At 37.2% G+C, this 22475-nt stretch overlaps 2 protein-coding genes across 2 annotated transcripts in view; both read left to right on the forward strand.

Annotated features, from left to right (window-relative positions):
* LOC107594416 (extracellular sulfatase Sulf-2-like) overlaps positions 1-19338 on the forward strand; it is a 49470-nt gene extending 30132 nt beyond the window's left edge. Inside the window, exons 8-13 of the mRNA XM_016284455.1 lie at positions 2457-2585; positions 5702-5758; positions 5876-6123; positions 8425-8567; positions 8772-8895; positions 17136-19338. Coding sequence (XP_016139941.1) covers positions 2457-2585; positions 5702-5758; positions 5876-6123; positions 8425-8567; positions 8772-8895; positions 17136-17773 — 1339 coding nt within the window. The 3' untranslated portion in view covers positions 17774-19338. The remainder of the gene's footprint in view (positions 1-2456; positions 2586-5701; positions 5759-5875; positions 6124-8424; positions 8568-8771; positions 8896-17135) is intronic.
* Positions 19339-21202: 1864 nt separating this feature from the next.
* LOC107593985 (rho GTPase-activating protein 39-like) overlaps positions 21203-22475 on the forward strand; it is a 61891-nt gene continuing 60618 nt past the window's right edge. The window contains exon 1 of the mRNA XM_016283908.1: positions 21203-21319. Coding sequence (XP_016139394.1) covers positions 21306-21319 — 14 coding nt within the window. The 5' untranslated portion in view covers positions 21203-21305. The remainder of the gene's footprint in view (positions 21320-22475) is intronic.

Below are 22475 nucleotides of genomic sequence, written 5' to 3' on the forward strand. Positions count from 1 at the left end.
AAAATTTCTATATATATATATATATATATATATATATATAATGAATATACATTTTTCTGGTTATGTCCAGATCTAAAATATTTTGTAGCGAATCAGCTCAAAGGGGAAATATGAATAATTAATTATAACTAGTTATAATTAATTATAAATATTTAGATCCGCTGTAAGCATTTACTTGACATCTCAGTGTCAACTGTCTGTCAATTCTAAGAACGTTAATTTCCTGGTTAAGGAAAATAACTTTCTTACTGTACAATACTGCTCAGAGCATGTAGCAAAAATCTGCATGATTAGGGACTCCAGTTATGAGCAAACAATGAACAACCTCAAGTGTGATACAAGTAAGACTTTATTAACACTTAAACTAGTCTAACATACACACACACACACACACACACACACACACATACAGTTGGCATAGGAAAAGGGGTTAAAGCTTAAGCAGTAAAGAGAAGAGAAATAAAGACATGAAGCTGTGGTACAATTTGATAAAATCTTTACCTTTGTAAAAAGGTGCAAATTATGCTTAATGTATCAATTAATAAGACTAAGTTTGATACTTGCACGTCTCGCCTGTTTGAAAGAGAGTCCTGATGCAGTCTGAAGGCTCAAGTTGATCTTTGCTGAAGTTGGTTGATGGAAAAGAACCAGTTTGAGTCAAAGTGGAAAGACTAGGCCGAAGCCTGGTGCAGACTTAAGGGTTGCAGAAGAGTTTCTAGCTCACATCCATATCTTCTCAGAAACTAACAGGACCGCAGACTGAAAGGCTATATGTTGGAGCCCACCGGGCACGCCCGCACCGGCTCAGGCTCTCCACACGGGCAGCAATCAGAAGATTTAGCAGAAGACCTGGTCGGAACTGTGCGTGAGCCCTTTAAAGTCTGAGACGAGTCCCGCCTCTCAGGATGGGCTTGTCCAATGAGAAAGGCTGAATTTCCAATCAGGAGGTTGGAAATACTGGGGAGTTTTATAACCCTTTGTCTGAAAGCATGGTAATTTGCATATGGAACTGGATTGGATGTTGATATGCAAACTATTAAAGATTCTTAGAACACTATTATGTTGCATCGGTTTCCACATATTATATACACTCTCAATTAGATCATCCGAAGACAATTTCATAGAGGCCAAACATGGTATAGGTGAGTTTACCTTAACTAGTGATCTGTCATAAGCATGCATTAAAACAGTATACAATACACAAGACCATATACAAGGAGGTAGTAATCATACACAAAGACCTTGGGATATGCATGATAGGAAAATCATAGAAAATTGTGTCTATGAATTAATGTAAGAAGTCATTTCCTATAGCAGAGAGAACTGAGTAGGAGGAAGATTCTCTCTGCATACTTTTAGGTCGAAAAAGTTTATCTGATCTGGCTGAGGTGTCCTGGTTGCCATGGTAACCAGGGGCCTGGGGTCGTTCCCAGACATGCTTGCACCCAGTATGTTTATTGGGTGAGGGGTCTGTGATTATTTGTTAATCTAATGAATAATTGATTTGTTAAATCTAATGAAAAACTGTGTGTCTGATTGGTCCAAATGCCATTTGTGAGTTAAAATGATTTTAAAAGCCTTATCCCATAATCACAAACAAGTGGAAAAATCTTTTAAATTCATTATTGAACCCTGAAGAACATTCAGTTCTTGAATCTTTTGAAATTACATTTCATTATTTGATGCTATTTTATATCTATTTCTAATTGTTTTATATTATTTTTCTAATCTATAATTAATATTATATATATTATAATTATTATAATTAATATATAATTAAAAATCTATAATCTAATATTATTATTAGCATTAGCATTATTGTTGCTGTTGTTTTAATAAATTGACAATTCTCTCCTCTCCACTCCTATTTCTATAAATAAATTGTAAAAAAAAAAAAAAAAAAAAAAAACCTTTGAAAACAAGCAGCTTTGTCATAACAGCAGAAGTCCCCGAAAATATCTTGGGACGTTTGAACATTGTCTTGGACAGTGGTGATGTGACCTGCATTCTGCCATCTTTGCTCATGGACAGTGTGCATCTGATTGCCCAATACTTCACTGGGTATTCAACCATCTCAAGTGACATCCCAAATCATATAGGCTCAATCTGAAAGACAGCAAACATAGGGAACAAGTGTACATCAATATATGTACACTTGTAGAAATTCAGAAAATTCCCACCTATCATGGCGCACCACCTCAGTGGATGATGACTTTTCTAAGACACATAGTATATTGTTGCATAATGCATACTGTTTTACATACTAATTGTAAACAGTATGCAGTGTAGGCTATATTCATTACAATATTCAGTGTAGTACAGCTGTATTCTGTTTTTGTGCAAGTTCTGGATCTCTCTATTTTATCACTGTCTCTGTAATCAGTCAGTATTTATGTACTGCTCGTCTGGTTTCTGACCATTATGTCAAATGGAAACCCCCTCTTCTGTTTCCATAGCAACCCCCACATCGTGTTGAACATAGACTTGGCCCCCACCATCCTGGACATTGCAGGGATGGACGTTCCACCAGACATGGACGGCAAGTCCATCCTCAAACTTCTGGGCACAGACCGCATGATGAACAGGTGAGGATGTCTACTGAAGTGTGCCTTTTTTTCCCGTATTTCAGAAACTGAGAGCCTGTGCTTCCATGATTACATCAGCAGAACAAAAAGTCAACTCAATTGATATAGTTTGAAGAAAATGCATGTATTGAAAAACATAAACTGATGAACTGTCCACAAGGCTGGAGATACGAAGAAAGTTTGGTATGTTAAGGGGTGATTTCACTAAGAATGCCTTTCTGTTCTCCATCATTTGATGAATAATTGCTGCCATGATCAATCAAAAATATATACAAACATGTCTTTTACTAGGGGTGTGCACATTTAGGCACTTCACGATTCGATCCGACTTCAGTTGTAAGATTCATGATCTGATTCCAAAATTATTCTTGGTTTTAATCAAAATTATTCTTGATCTTTTCTTATTAATTAATCAACTGAACTACATGAAATATTTAATTTATACACATTAATTCCTTAATTATAAGTACTCTTGTTAAAAAAAACAATTGCAAATTAACAATAAATTAAAACAATTTTTATTTGCAAATGTATAAAGATTTCATCATTGAAGAGAGAATCGCAATGCAACTACGAAACATTTTTTTCTTTTGTATCATTTTTTAATATGAACTTCAGTTCATATAAAGATGGTAAGCAGGCAAACAGTACATCATCATATAATAGTACAACGCCTTTTGTGAGCAAGCCACAATCTATAATGAACCTAATTTACATATAAAGGAGGTGTGTTTGTGATGAAAGGAATGACAGAAATGTAATTTACTGTAAATACCCACAGCACAGTGCTTGGCACCTGGATGAACTGGATTGTGGGTGGTTTGTGAATAATACACAGGTTAGCACATACAAAAGTGGCACAACTGTTTAATAAATTTGTGCCTCAGTGTTATCTTTTTCAGTGCAGCTACTAGCTACTTCACTATATTAATTGATCAACTTGTAATGCTGAGTTTCCTGAGGATAACGACACACTACGTGTAGCCTAATCCTGAGGCTATCAGAGCCGTAGGAACAACACCTCACCTCACTTCATTGTCATTGAGTGGCAGCAGATGGCAGTCTGCCAGACATCCTACTGACACAGAACCCCTCATCACCGTGACACCTGCTGAAATCTCATCTCTGCACTCTTCCGCTAGCCCGCGTACCTCTTTTATTTCAGATGAGAGGAAGAGATGCATATCTCAGCAGGAGGTGGGGGGGGACAGGAAATAAGAAATCTGGAGGAAAGAGGGGCTTTCAGGAAAAATAACTGGCAGGGAGATGGAGGGCTTGCACTTCCCTTGTGCTCTCAATCACCTCAGATAGACGCTCATTAAATAAATATCTCTATATTTCATCACCTTCCACATGCTAAGGTGTTCTGGTTTTGAGAACCCCAAGATATTCTGGTCTTAAATATGTCTAATAATAGGGGTGTGCGATATGATGATATTAGATTGTGAACGAGTAAACCACTATCTGACTTTACGGCTACAGTTTACGACAGTGCAGTTCAGTGCCTCTTTTTTGATTATTATTGAAATAAAATATAAGTGAAATAAGCAAATTCCAGGGGGGGGGGGGGGGGGGGGGGACAGGAAATAAGAAATCCGGAGGGAAGAGGGGCTTTCAGGAAAGATGACTGGCAGGGAGATGGAGGGCTTGCACTTCCCTTGTGCTCTCAATCACCTCAGATAGACGCTCATTAAATAAATATCTCTATATTTCATCACCTTCCACATGCTAAGGTGTTCTGGTTTTGAGAACCCCAAGATATTCTGGTCTTAAATATGTCTAATAATAGGGGTGTGCGATATGATGATATTAGATTGTGAACGAGTAAACCACTATCTGACTTTACGGCTACAGTTTACGACAGTGCAGTTCAGTGCCTCTTTTTTGATTATTATTGAAATAAAATATAAGTGAAATAAGATTTTGGTCATGTTACACACCCTTATTTTGGTCTAAATGATCTGTCATTCTTTTGTTTCCTTGTAGGGATTTATTTTTGCCATAACACCCATCCCTAACAAAAAATACATTACATACAATGATTTGAATTCACCTTGTCTATGATGAGCTTGTTATAATTTCTGATTTTTTTTCCAGATTTTTTGGGGGTATAAAGTAATATAATGAAAAAGGCTCATTCAGAGATTGAAATTCTTGAAAAGAAAGTAGCAAGTAGTAAAAGAAGGTACTGCTTCACTGTTATTTTATAGAAGCATGTTTCTGCCACTGAATAAAAAAATCAAACAAGGTAATTGCGACTTTTTATCTCACAATTCTGACTTTTGTTCTCAGAATTGCACTTTATAACTCTCAATTTTGAGTTTATATCTCACAATTCTGAGAAAAGTCAGAATTGCAAGATAAAAACAAGTCAGATTTGCTTGTTTGTATCATGTAATTCTGACTTTGTATATCACAATTGTCAGAAGTGTGAGATAAAAAGTCGCATTACCTTGTTTTATTTTTTATTCAGTGGCGGAAACGGGCTTCCATTGTTTATTAATAAACAGACTTTGTGGTGTAACCAACATAACGGAACATTAAAAACATAAAACAGGAAATTATATCATAGTGAGGGACCCTGCAGACCCTCATGACACAATTTTAAAGTATCATTCATGTCCATTACACAAATGGCATGGAGCAAAGTACACATAACTTCGGCTTTAGGCTTTGTGCAATGATGATGCCTTGGCAAATGCCACTAACTATAGGAGTCTGAATAGGAGAAAAGGCCAGCCAGAACACTCCTAAATCAGGCAGAAACTCCTGCAGAGATCAGAGAGGGTGTGTGAGAGCACCGATCGATAGCTCATATCTGCAGAGAAGGTCAGGAGGTGCAGAGAGCACTTGTGTTTCCTCACCTCCACATCTCCTTCTGTTTTTCATCATGGATAGTAGAGGAGGGAAAAAGCACTTTAAATTGCAGGCTGGATTTCAGTTTAAGTTGTTTGTCATTTTTGCGCATTTCTATTTTTTCAATCTCGGTCTCAGTTTGTTGGATTTAGTCATCATTTGAGTTCACTGAGAAACGGCCAATTTCTGGACAATTTGCTGTTCCAGGTGATCAGTAACAAAGCCGTAGATCAATATCCATCCGTCTCTCCTAATTGCAGGTTCCAGCTCAACAAGAAAGGAAAAGTGTGGAGGGACTCGTTCCTGGTGGAGAGAGGGTGAGTCAGCGCAAATTAAATGTGAAAACAGCCGGAGAGCTCTGGGTTTTTGGTGTGAAAGGTCAGCGTATGTTTATTCAGATAACATGAGGTTTTTCTTTACTTCTCTGGTGACAGAAAACTGCTGCATAAAGTGTTGAATGATGGGAAGGATATTGCCCAGGAGGAGAACTACCTGCCCAAATACCAGCGTGTTAAAGACCTGTGCCAGCGCGCAGAGTACCAGACGCCATGTGAACAGATCGGTCAGGTACAACAACAAACACACAGAAGAATCCTTCCTCTTCTTGTTTTCCTGACAATCTCTGACATTAAAATAATACATTGCAGACAGGATTACAACCCACTTCTCCACATTACCACAAGTCCAGCGTTTCAGACTTAACTTTCGTTTGTTGATGCATGCATTCATTGACCTACAAAATCCTGAGAGCCGACAGCAGCAAATGTAGGGATGAAGTTATCAAATGAAATGTCACAAATAGCAGCTCGATGTGCTGGAGAAATTGTTGTGTAGATGATTTTTGGACATTCCTCATCATAATGTTATTGTTTGCCTTTCAATTTTGACTTGCAAATGAGCAAAAACTCTACTGCTGACCTCAATATGTCACATAGACTATTTAAAACACTAAAATCTCATGTTCAATCGTTTGTGCATAACATAATAAATATTCATGAGCTATGCCTTCAACAGCTAATGCCATCAGAACCAGCATGTCTGTGAACTACTATTACCCACCACTCAGGAAAAACACCTTAACATTGTGATATATTTATTATTATTTTAACACTACAGTGATTTATTTATTATTTATTTTTAATACTTCATCAAGTTATTTTATGAATAATTTACAATTTATGATTTATGTATAATCAATCATATTAGTAAAAACAATAATGTAAAACAACTATATATTATTATATATGAATACACTGAAGACTAGAGTAATGATGCTGAAAATCCAGCTTTTCATCACAGGAATAAATTAAATTTTAAAATATATTAAAGTGCCCCTATTATGCCATTTTGTCACGAATCCTGTCCATGAACTTCCGTTCATTCACCACCAGAGGTCACCCTTTCCGTTACATTGACTCTCGCACAACACAAACTGTTGCATAGCACCCCGGACTACATAGCCCATCATTCATTGCACTGATTACACACTGCACTGATTGCACTGATTGCACACAGCTGTTTCATATCACTCACTCGCTATATAACACCCACTCAAACAACCATTCTCCGCTGAGTATTGTTTAGCCTGTACCCCGTTCCGAGTCTCTGTGTTTCCTTGTTTTGCCTTGCCTTGCCTGTTCTCTCGGTTTCTGATCTTTGCCTGTTTTCCTGGATTTTTCCCTCTCGTCTCGCCCCTGTGATTCTGTCTGCCGATCAGTGACCTACGCTAGCCCTAGGACTATTCTTGTGTTTTGCCCGCCATATACCTGTTTGCCATTGATCGACCCTGCCTGTGTTTGACCACTTCTCTTGTTAAATAAAGCTTGCACATGGATCCGCACGCCTCTCGTCTCGTCAGCCCCGTGACACATTTTGAATATTGCCTTTCATGCAGTGTGCAATGTAGCTGTATGTGAATGTAAACGATCTGCAAAGCCAAAAGTGCACGATAAATAAAGTTATTGTCTCCCAAAAGAAAGAATCGACTCTGAACAGCCTAAACGAGTCATCAGTAATTCGAATCTCACTTCCGTGACGGACGGATACACGTCACTGGGTAACACCTCTGCACAATGTTCTCCGTTTGCTGGCCGCGAACAACTTGACCCGCCCCCTCAAACACTGCAGCTTGTTCGTGTGGTTAACGTCATGTCAAGAAGACGCTGTGAAAGTAAATTAGTTTTATTGTCACTTCCCAAAGATGAAGCAGCAAAGAATCAGTGGTTAAAATTCATTATTCCACTGTACCACAACAGTACAACCTCAATCTTTTTTTGTGTTCGACTGCTTCTCTAATCTTTGGGAGTTTAACACGCGATTCACAATACACACACACAGTCTGTCTGCGAGTCTGGACTGGATCAATTAGCATGATTTTTCAGCATGCAGGTTACTCCATTACTTTCATTGAGAAACCTTTTGCGTCAATACACAGACAGGAAGAGCATGGGAGATTTATTGTCTTGAAATTATATATTAGAGTACTATACTGTCATTATGATATATATTATGTAGTATGATTTTCAACTTAAACAGACCCAGTAATTTTGAAGACTACAACACATGAAATTTGTAAAGCATTTCTACTGTTTTCTGGTCAGTCTTTGAAATAAATACTTGTGACTAAAATATGGATTCAGAATAAGGCATTCAAATGTGCTTTATAAGCACTAAAAAACAGCCAATATGCTAGTAATATGCATGCTAGTTTATAGTGATAATAGGTCCTTAAAATGAAAGTGTTACCATAAAAAAAATATTGCTTTTACAACTGCATGCAAAGAATTAAATGCATCTGGATCTGACGCATAAGGCAAACAACTGAAGTAATGGGGTTCCCTGCGCATTAAAAACAGAAGCTAAAGAGAAGGCCAGTTTGTAAAAAAGTGACACCAAGGGGTCCCTACCAAGCGTTCATATGTGTCAATTTGGGAGTGAAAACGTGTGAATTGATTTGTCTCACACTTTTCATCTTTGTTTCCAGTGGGGCCGTTTTGTGCGTGCACTAGTGCCAATAACAACAGCTACTGGTGCATGAGGACCATTAATGAGACACACAACTTCCTGTTCTGTGAATTTGCCACTGGATTTCTGGAATACTTTGACATAAACACGGATCCATATCAGGTCAGTGCTCATATAGACAACATAGACATAAAGACAACATGAAATCACCATGGACCATGTTTACTTTCTTAATAAATGTCCCTGGTCTAAATAAATATTGAAATGGGAACAGAAGTAAAATTGGAAATTCTTATACTGTGACAATATTTAGTCCAAAATGTTATCAAAAATGAAAAATCTCTCTCTCTCACACTGAATGTGTAGTTGGTGAATGCAGTGAACACACTGGATCGGTATGTTCTCAATCAACTGCATGTTCAGCTCATGGAGCTCAGGGGCTGTAAGGGACACAAGCAGTGTAACCCTCGTACACGCAGCCTCGATATGGGTGAGTCACTCACACACACACACACACACACACACACATAAATGAAAATACCTCCACAGCGCACACAAACATATACTGTATGCATACACACTGCTGCATCATTCTGCTAGGCATCTTGCCCAGAGGTTGCAACACACTGACTAATACATGTGTCACACACACACACTTCCCTCTGAAAGGACCAAGGCAAAGGATAACATGGAGTTTCACATCTTCATCATCATCATCCTCACCTGATCCCTGGCCCTGCCTTGCTTCCTGTCCTCCTTGTTTTATATGCAAACAGAAACGCGTACCGTCACCTCCTGAGCTGCTGTCCTGAAGGGTAAACATGTGCCACACAGCATGCTGTCTGACGATGTTACCATGTCCTTAGTTGTACCTGACATGTACTCCATGCTCTCGAAGTCATCAAATCCACACGGATGTGACTGAAATGAGCTTTTAGCAGAAGTGATCATTCTAGTGATAAAAACAGAGTCACATTTATTGAGTCACTTATTGATTCGCTCAAAATGAACTCAAGGACAGCTCTTGCTAAAGGAAGTCAACGGTGCTTGCAATCTGATTACATTTCTCAAAAGGTAACATTAAAATGCAAGAGTAGAGTAAAAACTTAAAATGTTTATAGACAAAGGTTATTTAACAAAACGCTCGCTCTTGAAAGATGGCTCAGTACCCAGTTTATTTGGACCAGCTAACTCCACTGAATCACAACCTGTAAGTATGATAAATAATAGATATTTATATTTTCTATCAAGCGTTCAAAATACGGAACTATGGCAATGGGCGTTTAGTTTCCGAAATGTGCTGTACGCGGTAGACCAATCACAACAGACTGGGCCATCTGACCCAGGAGGGGTTTAGAGAGACTGAATCTTGAATTGCTTCGAACGAATCGTTTGAGAATCATTGGGAAATGAGGTGAAATTAAATGCATATTTTGGTTTAAATTTCATATTTAAACCTATTGCAGGAGACTCCCAAAACAATATTAGGAACCTTAAAAACGGCATAATAGGGGCATTTTAATAATTTAGCAAATTTCTAACCATTAGTACTGAGGTACTACACTTTAATAAACAGGCATTTTAATAATATCATAATATTACCATGGCACCATGTCCAAAAACATGATAATACTTTTTGGCATATAAAGACCCTCACAAGTACGTGTGTGTGTGTGTGTGTGTGTGTGTGTGTGTGTGTGAGCTATTTTATGAAACAGAAGTGAGAGCAGAGAGATGTCTGGGCTGTCAGATCAGACACCTGATATTTCATGCTCTTACTTTCACTCTAACAAGACTGGCCCACTGTAGTCCTCCAGGGACCTGCAGCCCGTTCCTGCATTATCTGTTCTCTCCATTCCTTTCTCTTTTCTCCATCTCTTTATTTCTTTTTTGTGTCAGGCTTTGTTCCTCCATCTGCTTTTCTGCTTTGATCAAGGAACAGTCTGCCGTTACCTTCACACCTATGCAAAGCATGAAAAAGTCTAAATTTCAAACCAAGAAAAAGGGGAAATTGCGCCTGGAGAACGTGTTGTTTGTGTGCACATGCTGTCTGCATTGTTTTAATACCTTATTTACTTAAAGGGATAGTTCACCCAAAAATATATATTTTTTTCATCATTTACTCACCCTCACATTGTTCCAAGTAGATATTTCAAAGAATGTTGGTAACCAGACAGTTGCTGGTAGCCATTGACTGGTAGCCATAATATGGAAGTCAATGGCTACCATCAACTGTTTGTTTGTTAGTTTTTTATGATGTCAACTTCAAATTTGGAATGTAAACTAGTTAGATACGTGGCTTTGATTTTATAGCAATTTTAGATTCCAAAATACCTTGTAAAATATTTACTTTATATATAATATATATTTTATAGTGCAGTGCATTTTTTCAAAATTATTTGTATAGTGCTTTTCACAATGCACATTGTTTCAAAGTAGCTTTACAGAAATCATGATGTTGATGTTTATAATATTTTAAAATCTTCATGTCTTACAGTTGCATTTAGCAGATTAGAGCCAGACGATAATATAGTTTACATTTAACGGCATAAAAGCATCAAGCCATCGGAAAGAAAGAAATATATTCCATTTGTTGTTATTAACAACATAAAGTGCATCAAACATTATATTACCTCACAGTTTCCCAAACTGGGGTTTGTGAAGGAACTTCTGGGGGTTCATGAGTTTAATAAAAAGCTAATATTTAGTTAAATCATACAAATTTCAATTAAATCATTTTTAACTACAACTATCAAAATAAAACACTTTATAAATATATGAAATATTATACCTGTTTACCTGCATGTCATGTGACCATTTGAATAATATGTAATCATGTAATCAAAATACAAGTATTTTAAAACTAAATTTGATTACACAAACCGGATTACATATAATCGGTTAATCAGCACTGTATATATCCAACTGTATACATAGAGCTGTGCAATAATACAGTTCACACTGAATGCTGGATTGGCACTTATAGGTTCATTCTTTCATTTACAAGTCCATGTCTTTAACAGCAAGGCCACTAAAAGCGACAAAAATGTTTATCTCATCTCTCTGATAGTGTGCAGCTCCAAGCACTGTGTAATTTATGTTTCTCTTTTTTACGAGGTGGATTTGTGTTTATTAGAGTTGAGTAAGAATGCCGACATGAAGGGGGCACGCAGAATGTTCACCTTTTACTTCCGGCATATAAACACACACATCCACGCACACATAGTCATCTTAGTGAAAAGTTAATGGGTGTTGATGGTGTCAAACAAATTGTGTTTACGAGCAGACGCTGTCAAATATAGTTCAGTCACACAGGAATGAGCTAAGAATATTTTATAAGAACGAGCAAGATTAAGATAATTTGCCATGAGTTATGTCAAGAGAGCTGGCTTTCTATAAAGAAAAAGGTATGGTACGGTATCAGATGGCAATGCTATGGTACTTTGATATGCATCATGTTGTTCACAAACCGGATTACATATAATCGGTTAATCAGCACTGTATATATCCAACTGTATACATAGAGCTGTGCAATAATACAGTTCACACTGAATGCTGGATTGGCACTTATAGGTTCATTCTTTCATTTACAAGTCCATGTCTTTAACAGCAAGGCCACTAAAAGCGACAAAAATGTTTATCTCATCTCTATGATAGTGTGCAGCTCCAAGCACTGTGTAATTTATGTTTCTCTTTTTTACGAGGTGGATTTGTGTTTATTAGAGTTGAGTAAGAATGCCGACATGAAGGGGGCACGCAGAATGTTCACCTTTTACTTCCGGCATATAAACACACACATCCACGCACACATAGGCATCTTAGTGAAAAGTTAATGGGTGTTGATGGTGTCAAACAAATTGTGTTTACGAGCAGACACTGTCAAATATAGCTCAGTCACACAGGAATGAGATAATAATATTTTATAAGAACGAGTAAGATTAAGATAATTTGCCATGAGTTATGTCAAGAGAGCTGGCTTTCTATAAAAAAAAAGGTATGGTACGGTATCAGATGGCAATGCTATGGTACTTTGATATGCATCATGTTGTTGATGTAATCAGTATATCAGATACTGAATATTTGAAAATAATTATTTATGTATTGTGTACATTATGTATTATTTTTATATATTCTGGTTAAAATTCTATTTAGTGATGACTCACTAAATTTTTCCTCTCTTTTAGTTACAAATCCATGTACAAGAGTAAACTGAGGAAATACAAAGCAGGAGGTGTCCATCCCTTCAGGTGGGTTTCTGTGTCTATATGTGTGTGTGTGTGTGTGTGTGTGTGTATGGATGCATGATTACAGTTTTGATGATTATTACAAATTCTAATATGTAATCAGTATATCAGATACTGAATATTTGAAAATAATTATTTATGTATTGTGTACATTATGTATTCTTTTTATATATTCTGGTTAAAATTCTATTTAGTGATGACTCACTAAATTTTTCCTCTCTTTTAGTTACAAATCCATGTACAAGAGTAAACTGAGGAAATACAAAGCAGGGGGTGTCCATCCCTTCAGGTGGGTTTCTGTGTCTATATGTGTGTGTGTGTGTATGGATGCATGATTACAGTTTTGATGATTCTCTCTGTCTCTGTAGGAAAGGACAGGAGAAGGGTAAGAAGGCCTGGTTATTGTTGGAACAAAAGCGCAGGAAGAAGCTGAGGAAGTGGGGGGGGGGGGGGGGGGGGGGGGGGGGACATAGAAAGGCTGAATAGACCGTTCAGACGGTTGGGGTTATATGATTTTTTAAATGTTTTTGAAAGAAGTCTCTTAAGGCCCGTTCACACCAAGCACGACAACTATAAAGATAACGATAAAGATATAGTTCTAAAAATCGTTCTCAATATTAAAGAATAACAGAGTCCACACCACAGCTATAACAATATAGGGACAGAGAAGCGATATCGTTGGAATCATTTTCAGAACGATTTTTTCCCCAAAAAATTTAAAGCGGCAGACGCATGTGCACTTATGCTGCGTTCAAGTCCTCCTGGGACGTTCGTACTTACGAGTTGACAAGTCGTAATTACGACGTCAGGTGCGTTCAAGTCAGTTTAGTCGGCACAAGATGGCTTTTAATAAATTACAAGAAAATACAACAGGGTCTGTTAACTCTGCTTATAGAAAATGAAGAGCAAAGAATTCGCATCAGGTGTGTTTTGCGTTTTTAATCATTTTTTTAGACCAGGATCCCAGTATGACTGATTTTCAGCATCAACAAACGCTAAAATACAGAGATTAAAAAAAGCTGTTAGCTAAATGCAACATGCAACATGGCAAATCAAAAGATTTTTCACCTATAGGTGCAAAAATTATAGCATTTTTTTTACTTGGATTTCATTAACTAGCTGCGTAACAAGAACATGACCAATTTAAGTTTATAGGACAACTAAACTATCAATTTAAACAAAAATTTACTGTCAACTACAGACGTTGCATCCATCGATTCCGCCATGTTTCTCATTGACACTCCCCCAACTCGAAAACTCGGGGCTTAAAGAAAATTTCGAGTATCCCACTCGTAATAACAACTTTGTGGTGGCGTTCATGTGCGTTCAACTTGTAAATACGATCTATCCGACATGACTTGAACGCACCATTAGAATAAACCGACGATATTGTTCGCTGGTGTGGACGCTAATATTGTTATCTTTATAGTTATCGTTCTTGGTGTGAACGGGGCTTTATGCTCACCAAGGCTCCATTTATTCAATCAAAAATACAGTAAAATTTTTAAATATTTTATTATTATGTGTTTTTTTCTATCAAAAAATCTTCTGACCCCAAACTTTTGTGGTGTGAACGGGGCTTTATGCTCACCAAGGCTCCATTTATTCAATCAAAAATACAGTAAAATTGTAAAATATTTTATTATTATGTGTTTTTTTCTATCAAAAAATCTTCTGACCCCAAACTTTTTAACAGCAGTGTGCTTAAACAGCAAAACAACCTTTATTTATTATAGTCTAGCTCATATTTTCCTTTACGTTAAATTGTTTCATCATACAACCTGTCAGTGATAACATATACATAATTTGATAAAATGACAGATGAATTTGTACAAAAATAATATAAAAGGTTTTCTTGGATATTATGGGAATTGCTTTTTCTTCCTTAAAAAAGTAGCTAACTGTGCACACTTTTATTGTTAGTTGCATTTTGGTATTTACATTTAGCATTGCTTGACTTGTTTGAGAAGCTTAGTTTAACACAACAGATTGAGCTTGCCATAAAAAAGTCAGTTGAGATTTTATTGTGCATGAAAGCCATCTGAAAGGGATCAGAATTGCAATTCATCAGCTCAAGGTGAACGTTAATACTGTGCATCTGCATATTGAGCCAGCAGATTCGTTATTTTCCAAAAGACCAAATTACTTTTATCAAGCTAATTTATTCCAAGCCTTGCAACTCCATCCACAACAATGGATGATCTAATCTTGGCACTGTGACCTTCCACATGACCCTTGGACAGAAGCCCAGAGTTGTTTTTCCAGTGATGCTTTCGTGAGGATCTTATACATTAATGGAGCTGTACATCACATTGTTTTGACACTCTCTAACTAATGATATTGTCTCTTCTTCAGGGGGTAAAGAGAGAAGCAGCTATGATGAATACAGGTATCAGTGCCAAATGAATTTAACCCCGTTGTAGACTAGACAGCTACTGTGAGAATGATGAAGATACTAATCCACTTCTGCAGTTCTGTTGTAGACAGCTTGGAGCTTAAATGTGAATGTTGAATAGTCTGATGCACATCACACACACCTAAAGGCATCACAGGAATTCACTCCTCAATGTGAAATCAAGGAGAAGACCTCTCTGTTATAGAGGATGACGTAGAAACTATAACTGATTTGATATCAATTTGCTGTTAAAGGAATGTTGCAGGTTAAATACAAGTTTGGCTCTACTCTAGAATAAGTCAGAATGCATAATAATAACTTATTCTTCAGTAAAATAAAAATCAAGTATTTAGTAATGCACGTACAATGGAAGTCTGTGCCGCAAGATATTCTGGTATTTTTAAAAACACATATTAATGCTTATGCGTTATTTAAGTTGTACAGCTGTCTAAAACGCCCTTTAATGCAGACTCTAAGTGGATGAACTTCCAGTCACTAACCTGCAGTTTTTCCACAGAAAGTGTCTTTCTGGTGTCCTTACATTTATTATGTGAAAGTTACCGAGCACAGAGTATCCCGTCTTTGCTCCACAGACTTAATTGTAAGGGTTTTACTGTAAACTATTTTTGCTTGTTTTTAGAGGATGACCAATAAATTTAGCTGATAATTAAGTTGGGAAAACTACAAACAAAATATAAAAATAAGAAAAAAATGTCAATGCAATATAAAATAGTGCTAATTATTGGTACAAAAATTAACAATACATACTTAATGATTATTGAGTAAAACAAAAATAAATTGAATTGAATTTTAAAAATCACTGACACGTTGACCATTTTTATTTTCTTTTATTTATAGTATTGTCATGAAATATATGAATGATGCACAAGAAAGGACGAAAGAAAAAATGAAATAAAATTGGTAACTGGTGGCACAGATTAATCAGTAAAAGCAAACCTCTGTCATTTTTACAAACTGAGGAACACGCTGATATTATTTTCTGTGGTAACTGGCAGAATAGAGAAACTGACCCCATACCTGTGACCAGTAATGTAGATATACCTTTTTCTAAGCTAATAGTTAGTTCTTATAAACAAAAAATGAAATAAAATTGGTAACTGGTGGCACAGATTAATCAGTAAAAGCAAACCTCTTTTTTCATTTTTACAAACTGAGGAACACGCTGATATTATTTTCTGTGGTAACTGGTAGAATAGAGAAACTGACCCCATACCTGTGACCAGTAATGTAGATATACCTTTTTCTAAGCTAATAGTTAGTTCTTATAAACGTCATGGCCAACCAAACCCACCCATTCAATATGTGGGTCCGATTGCAAACATTCCAACTCGCGGTTACTTCCTTGACAGATCAGATGTCTTCTCCTTCAGATTCTGTTCTCTCTCTCTGTCTTTGCCTCTCTTGTTTTGTCTCCCTCTCTCTAGCCCTATTCTGTGCCTTGCATGTATTCAGCCTTGGGTGTTGTTGTGTGAATGTGAAAGCCTTCAGTTCTCTGATTGGCTCTGTCTCTATCATATGCTTGTGTTTGGGGGCGGGGTAACAGTTTATCTTATCGTTGCTTGTCGCATTAGGCAGTTTCAGCGTCGGAAATGGCCTAAAGTGAGGAAGCCTGTCTCCAAATCGCTGTGAGTTTGGATAATAATTCTGCTTCTCGTCCATAGGATACAATGCCACCAAGCCACTACCTTGTCTGAATCACCGTTCTCTCGCTTTCTTTTTAATTTCCTTTCTCTTGAATGCATCTGCCTGGCCTGCATGATACAGCATTAGTTTACTATCTGCATGGGAACTGTTTGGAAAACTAGCAGTTTTGTTTCTGAGCACGAGGGAAGATTCCCATCACTTGCCCCTCATCATCTTCACCTCATCTCACTCGAAGCCTGAAACATTTTCGTACTTCCCTCCTTCACCATCATAAGCCTTTTCAGGGTTTTTGATTGTTGTTTATTTTCTGTTTTTACAATCACAAGCATCCATCTCCATTTTGATGCATCCACTTTTAATCAGTGCCTTAAATTGTTTTGTCACTGGATGAAAACGTTTAACCTTTGTGGCTGTGTTCCCCCACAGAGGACAGATATGGGAAGGATGGGAAGGATAACTCATGGAACGAGGACGTCCCGGAAGACACCAACATGTTTCCCGGTGAGCCGAACTGGTCCGAACTTGAACCTTTGTACAGACTTGATGAGCACGCCTACGATCTCAAACTCAACTTCACCCTCAGCCTCGAGAACTGGGCTCATTTCAGCCGCTCCGTGGACCACATGTTCACGCTCCTCAGCAATGACAACCAACCGTACTCTCCACGCCGCCCTGACGACGGACAAACAGGAAGAGGCCACGCTCTGGTGTCCTCCAGCCAATCCGCTTCAGCCATCTACCTGACCACTCTGGCCACACCCGCTCTTTTATTGAAGGAAGCTGGCGCTGAGATCTTGAGAGACGCTTTGGGGCTAAACCAAGTGGAACGTCCCTCTTCTTCTTCTTCTTCTCCTCCTTCGCCTTCATCACATCCCATGCGACCTGTCGGGTCACAAGTGGACAATGCAGGCTGGGACACTCCTCTTGGAGAACTGAAAGGGGACATACAGAGAGAAGGGAGGGACGGTGATGAGGAGGAAAAGGAGGAGTTTGTTCAGAGACGGACAGGAAGGTTAAGCTCCGCCCACTGTGACTGCAATGACATTTTGCAGGAAACGGTTTGACTCTTATGTAATAATCCTCTCACTCATACCGTCCCATCTCAGACAGACATCGCAAAATACTTCTAAATTTGATGGATGTGAAGGAAGAGAATGTTTAATGCCAGCATACAGTTTGTTTTTCTTCTCCTGTATGATCCCTCGCTCCATTATGGACTGGCCTCAGAAGCGCAGTGACATTTCCATCTACAGTTGGACTGTTTTCCCAACTTGTCCATGAGATCGGCTAGGCTTTGAACAGAGCACATTTTTATCTTTTAACTTCGATTCTTTACTCTGTTTTTATTCTTTCATCTTTTTTGATGGGATTTGGGAAGGCTGGGGGTTAAAATTAATAGCAGTAAAACTCCACAAGGATTGAGTTGTTGTGACCGTTCATACTTGACTCAGTTTGAAACCGGTTTTGCAACATAATTCTTGATGGCTGCTTTTCTCTTTTTTGGTGTCTCCAGAAGATGTCTCACTTTGTGGGACAATGTCTTTTACAGCCGTATAACGTCACTGAACAACACCTCAGACAGGTCAGTGGCGAATGTGTGTGTTTGTGTGTTGTGTGAGAGTGAACATGCTGTATCTGATGTCAAAAGTGAATTTAAGTGTAATTAAATGGAGCTTTCTGATTTCATTTGATTTCAAAAAGTTTTTTTTGTTCAATAGAAAAAAATCTAAATCTAAATTTCTTACAGTTTCCTGGCTGCTTATTGCAGTATAACAAGTTGAACCAATTAACCAATAAAAAAAGAAAAATGGTTCATTTGACGTATTTGACAAAAAATGTATGTTTTCCCCAAGCACACTGAGAAAGAAATTTTGATGTACAAAACATCCCACGTCATATTTGTAACCTTAGCTTGTTCTTAAAACTTTTGCTATACACAATGCTACAAATATCAGAGCAAATATATGAAATATGTATGTATTTTAATGTGTGTTTGCAATGTAAATGGTTAAAGGATATTTTTTATTACACATTTGAAGCTAAACTGACCGCCAGACATAAAGATATCACTCCATCTTGAGGTTTATTTATGCAGCATATTTTTAATAGTTCTTTAATACACATATTCAGTTTTTTTATGGTGATGTATCTACGGTTGTTTAAATTATTACCTTCCAGATGTATTTCATCCATCCCTGTTTTGAGATCAGTTTGGTTTGGTGATGATTGTGATTGAGATTATAATGTTCAAGAGGGTAATAATCTGATCCCTGATCAGTCCACATACTCTGGGATACTTCATCAGTACAGGTCTGTTCACATATTTCATATCAGTGTATATCATCCACAACTGAGATTGTGTATGGTTGTTTTAAAAACCATCATAATTATTATAAAGATGTATTGTGCATAAACTGGAGGATAGGAGACAATGTGGAGAGGAGAAATTTTCCTTTGGCACTTTCAAATGGACGGCTGTTTTTGAAAGGAATTTAAAAAAGAGATGAGATGGTTTTAACAAAGTCTTGTACAGTTCTATAGATTTATCATACTTATATTTTTGGTTTGGTTTACCAGTGAACATTTGATAGTGCTCATTACTTTGTGAATAAAGTGTTGAATGCTAAAATTGCTTTGTATTGGTCTTTTTTTCCATTGTTTGTGACATGTGTTCTCTTGTGATATTCAAAAGGGTCATGTTTAAATAATTTAAATATTTTTTTACATTATTATAGTTAATCAGAATACATAACTATGCAATTTTATAAAATTAAATTTTATATATATTTATTTATTATTATTATTATTATTATTATTATTATTATTATTATTATGGATTCTTGTAGGTTATGCCAGTAGATGCCGACATTTTGTGTATTAGGAGTCAATTAATCATTCAATTAACCGATTCGTTCCAAAGTACTGAATGACTCAGAAAACCTGTTTTCGGGGAGTTACAACGCTTTATTCTGCTATTGGCTTCTTATTGAACTATTTTCATTTGGGGAGCAAAAACAGGCTAAGTAACTGTCAATATTGTGTCTAAAATGTAAGTTTTAGACCTTAGTCAGGGTAGAGCCATATTTAATTCATGACAGGAATGAAAACGAGGCTGAGATATGCAGTGTTGGTGACGAGGCGACAGGGACGAGAGACGTGCGGATCCATTTGCAAAGCTTTTATTCAAAGGCGTGGTCAGAAACAGGCGAGGGTCAGACAATGGCAACAGGTATATTGAGGGCAAGACACAAGAATAGCCCAGTAAACGGGTGTGGTCGATCTCCAGAGAACAATGTCCAAACAGGGTAATCCAAAGGGTTAATTCAAACACAGGCGATGGTCCAGGCGAGGGGTAATCAGTATCCAAACAGGGCGAGACGAGAGGGGTAATCCAGGATGCAGGCAAGAATCAGAACACGAGAAAACAGGCAAGGCAAGATTATGACTAGACTATGGAAAACTCAAACAATGACAGGGAATTGGCTCTGTAAAGTAGCTACACTAAACAGCATAAACACTTAAACAATACTCGGCAGTTTGAACAGGATCTGGGGTGTTATATAGTGTGTGTGATTGGTTTCAGGTGAACGTGTGATTAGTGAAATGGCTGCTGGGAAATGTAGTCCGGGTTGACATGTGAAAGTCTGTGTAGTGAGAGAGTCATTAAAATGGAAGAGCGACCTTTGGCGGTAATTGGACGGAAGTCCATGAACCGGATTCGTGACAGTTGGGGGTAACGCACAAAAACAGATTCAGTATTCCTCAAAATGAATACAAACATGTTAAATAACACAAACATCCTTTATGTATTTAATTCCATTTTATTAACCAGCATCTTTGCTGCTGACCTTCAATGATCAACCATACTAATAAGAAAACAGTTGTGTTTATTTTTGTTTGTTTGTTTCTGAAGAAAAAATGAGGCCAAGGCAGATGAGAAAAAGTAACGTAATGCATTAGCCTACTTTCCATAAAAAGTAACTAAGTAACGCAATTAGTTACTTTTTTTAAGGATATAACGCAATATTGTAATGCAATACTTTTAAAAGTAACTTTCCCCAACACTGGAGATATGGCGTCCAACCTGATCTTGTTTTGTAAAATATTATCAATATCAAAATTGCACATTATTCTGATATTCGGTACAACAACACTCTTGCCCGCGTGATATTTAGTCATTTTTTATATGATAATATTATAATCATCTTCGTAAATTAAGAGTATCCTCTGCACCGTACTAAAACGAGCCGCACATACTCGTGTGAAAAATATTACTGTACTACTACAGCACCATTGTGACACAGCAGGCAACTTGTACTGCCCAGACTCGCCAGCAGATGGCGCTACTCGCCAAACTGTGCGCACTGACTGACTGTGAGCACTCATTCTGCCTCAGTGAAACTACAGCAGGCTGCAGTAGAGATCAGATTACTCTCGAGCATGGCCCGTGCTGAAGAGGGCGGGGGAATAACCCACACCGTCTGCCTCAAACTCCAGTGGGACAGAGAGCCTGAGCTCCGCATTCACAGCCTCAGTTCCTGCCAGAGGACACATCTCACTGCTTTCACTTCCATTAGTCCAAACAATGTGAAGAACATGGCTGACAGAAGGTAAGATGGATCATTTTGCTGAGTTGTGGATACATGTTGCAGTTGCACAGTGCAGTTCAGCTCAGTTTGCTGATACTGAGTCGTGTGGGTAGCTTTGAAACAGAAACTATGGTTGTTCATTGTAACAAGGGTCTGGATGTCACATTATTGGGATGTTTTGATTAAATGAAATACAGACTTCATCAGATGACACTGTGTTTATAAAGTCTTATGCACGGACTGTGATGTTCAAACACAAGTGTTTGCATGGTCAAAGTTCACTGAAAACTGGTTTGAAACCGATTATGATGTTGCTAACCAATTTGAAAGTGATTTAATTAGTATATAAACTATCTGAAGAACTGTCATGAGTCTGTTGTATGATTAATGAACTTGTAAACAATGACTTTACAAATGCAAAACTGACAACAACTTCTACTACGTTCTGTTGTAGGCTTTTTATTGACAACTATCTAATAGATTTTATTTTTGTAATTGTTTGTTTTATTTTCATCATCTTTCTCCATGTTGCCTTTTTGGCCTGTTTCTGTGTTTGTATTTATTTTTACTTTTAGCAGATTTATTAGCAAATACATGTTTATATATATATATATATATATATATATATATATATATGTGTGTGTGTGTGTGTGTGTGTGTGTGTGTGTAAACGTGTCAGATTTTAGTGGGCATAATATCGTATTAAAAAGACTTAAGTCTGTGATCCCATGTTTAGTGTCAAACTTGTTTCCATCGTAATCTTCCCCTACTAAAATGATTTAGATTAAAAAAAATACATTGACATCATCATGTAAACTCTTCAATCACATGTGTTGTCTTTTTGTAATTTCATTTTACATTTTGTTTATCAATAATGGATGATTTTAAATAGTCTTCACAATTACCATGATGACAAGTAATTATTGTAAACCGGATGTGTGGTGAAATATCAGCGTAATTATCAGCATAAAACACACTTTGTACTCTTTTGACATTGAGCAAGATGCTAATAATGATAAATTAACTGTAAAATTGTCAACCCTGATACATTTCACCTTGTTACATTTTTTTTATAGTATTACTATCTCAGGACGTCACCCATTTCATTGAATGAAATTGAATGGAACTAAATTAGAATTGCATTGGGTGCCCATAAAAATACATTGAAGGAGAGTGA

The sequence above is a fragment of the Sinocyclocheilus grahami genome, unplaced genomic scaffold (genome assembly GCF_001515645.1).
Source record: "Sinocyclocheilus grahami isolate Dianchi unplaced genomic scaffold, SAMN03320097.WGS_v1.1 scaffold10.1, whole genome shotgun sequence".
Taxonomy (NCBI): Eukaryota; Metazoa; Chordata; class Actinopteri; order Cypriniformes; family Cyprinidae; genus Sinocyclocheilus; species Sinocyclocheilus grahami.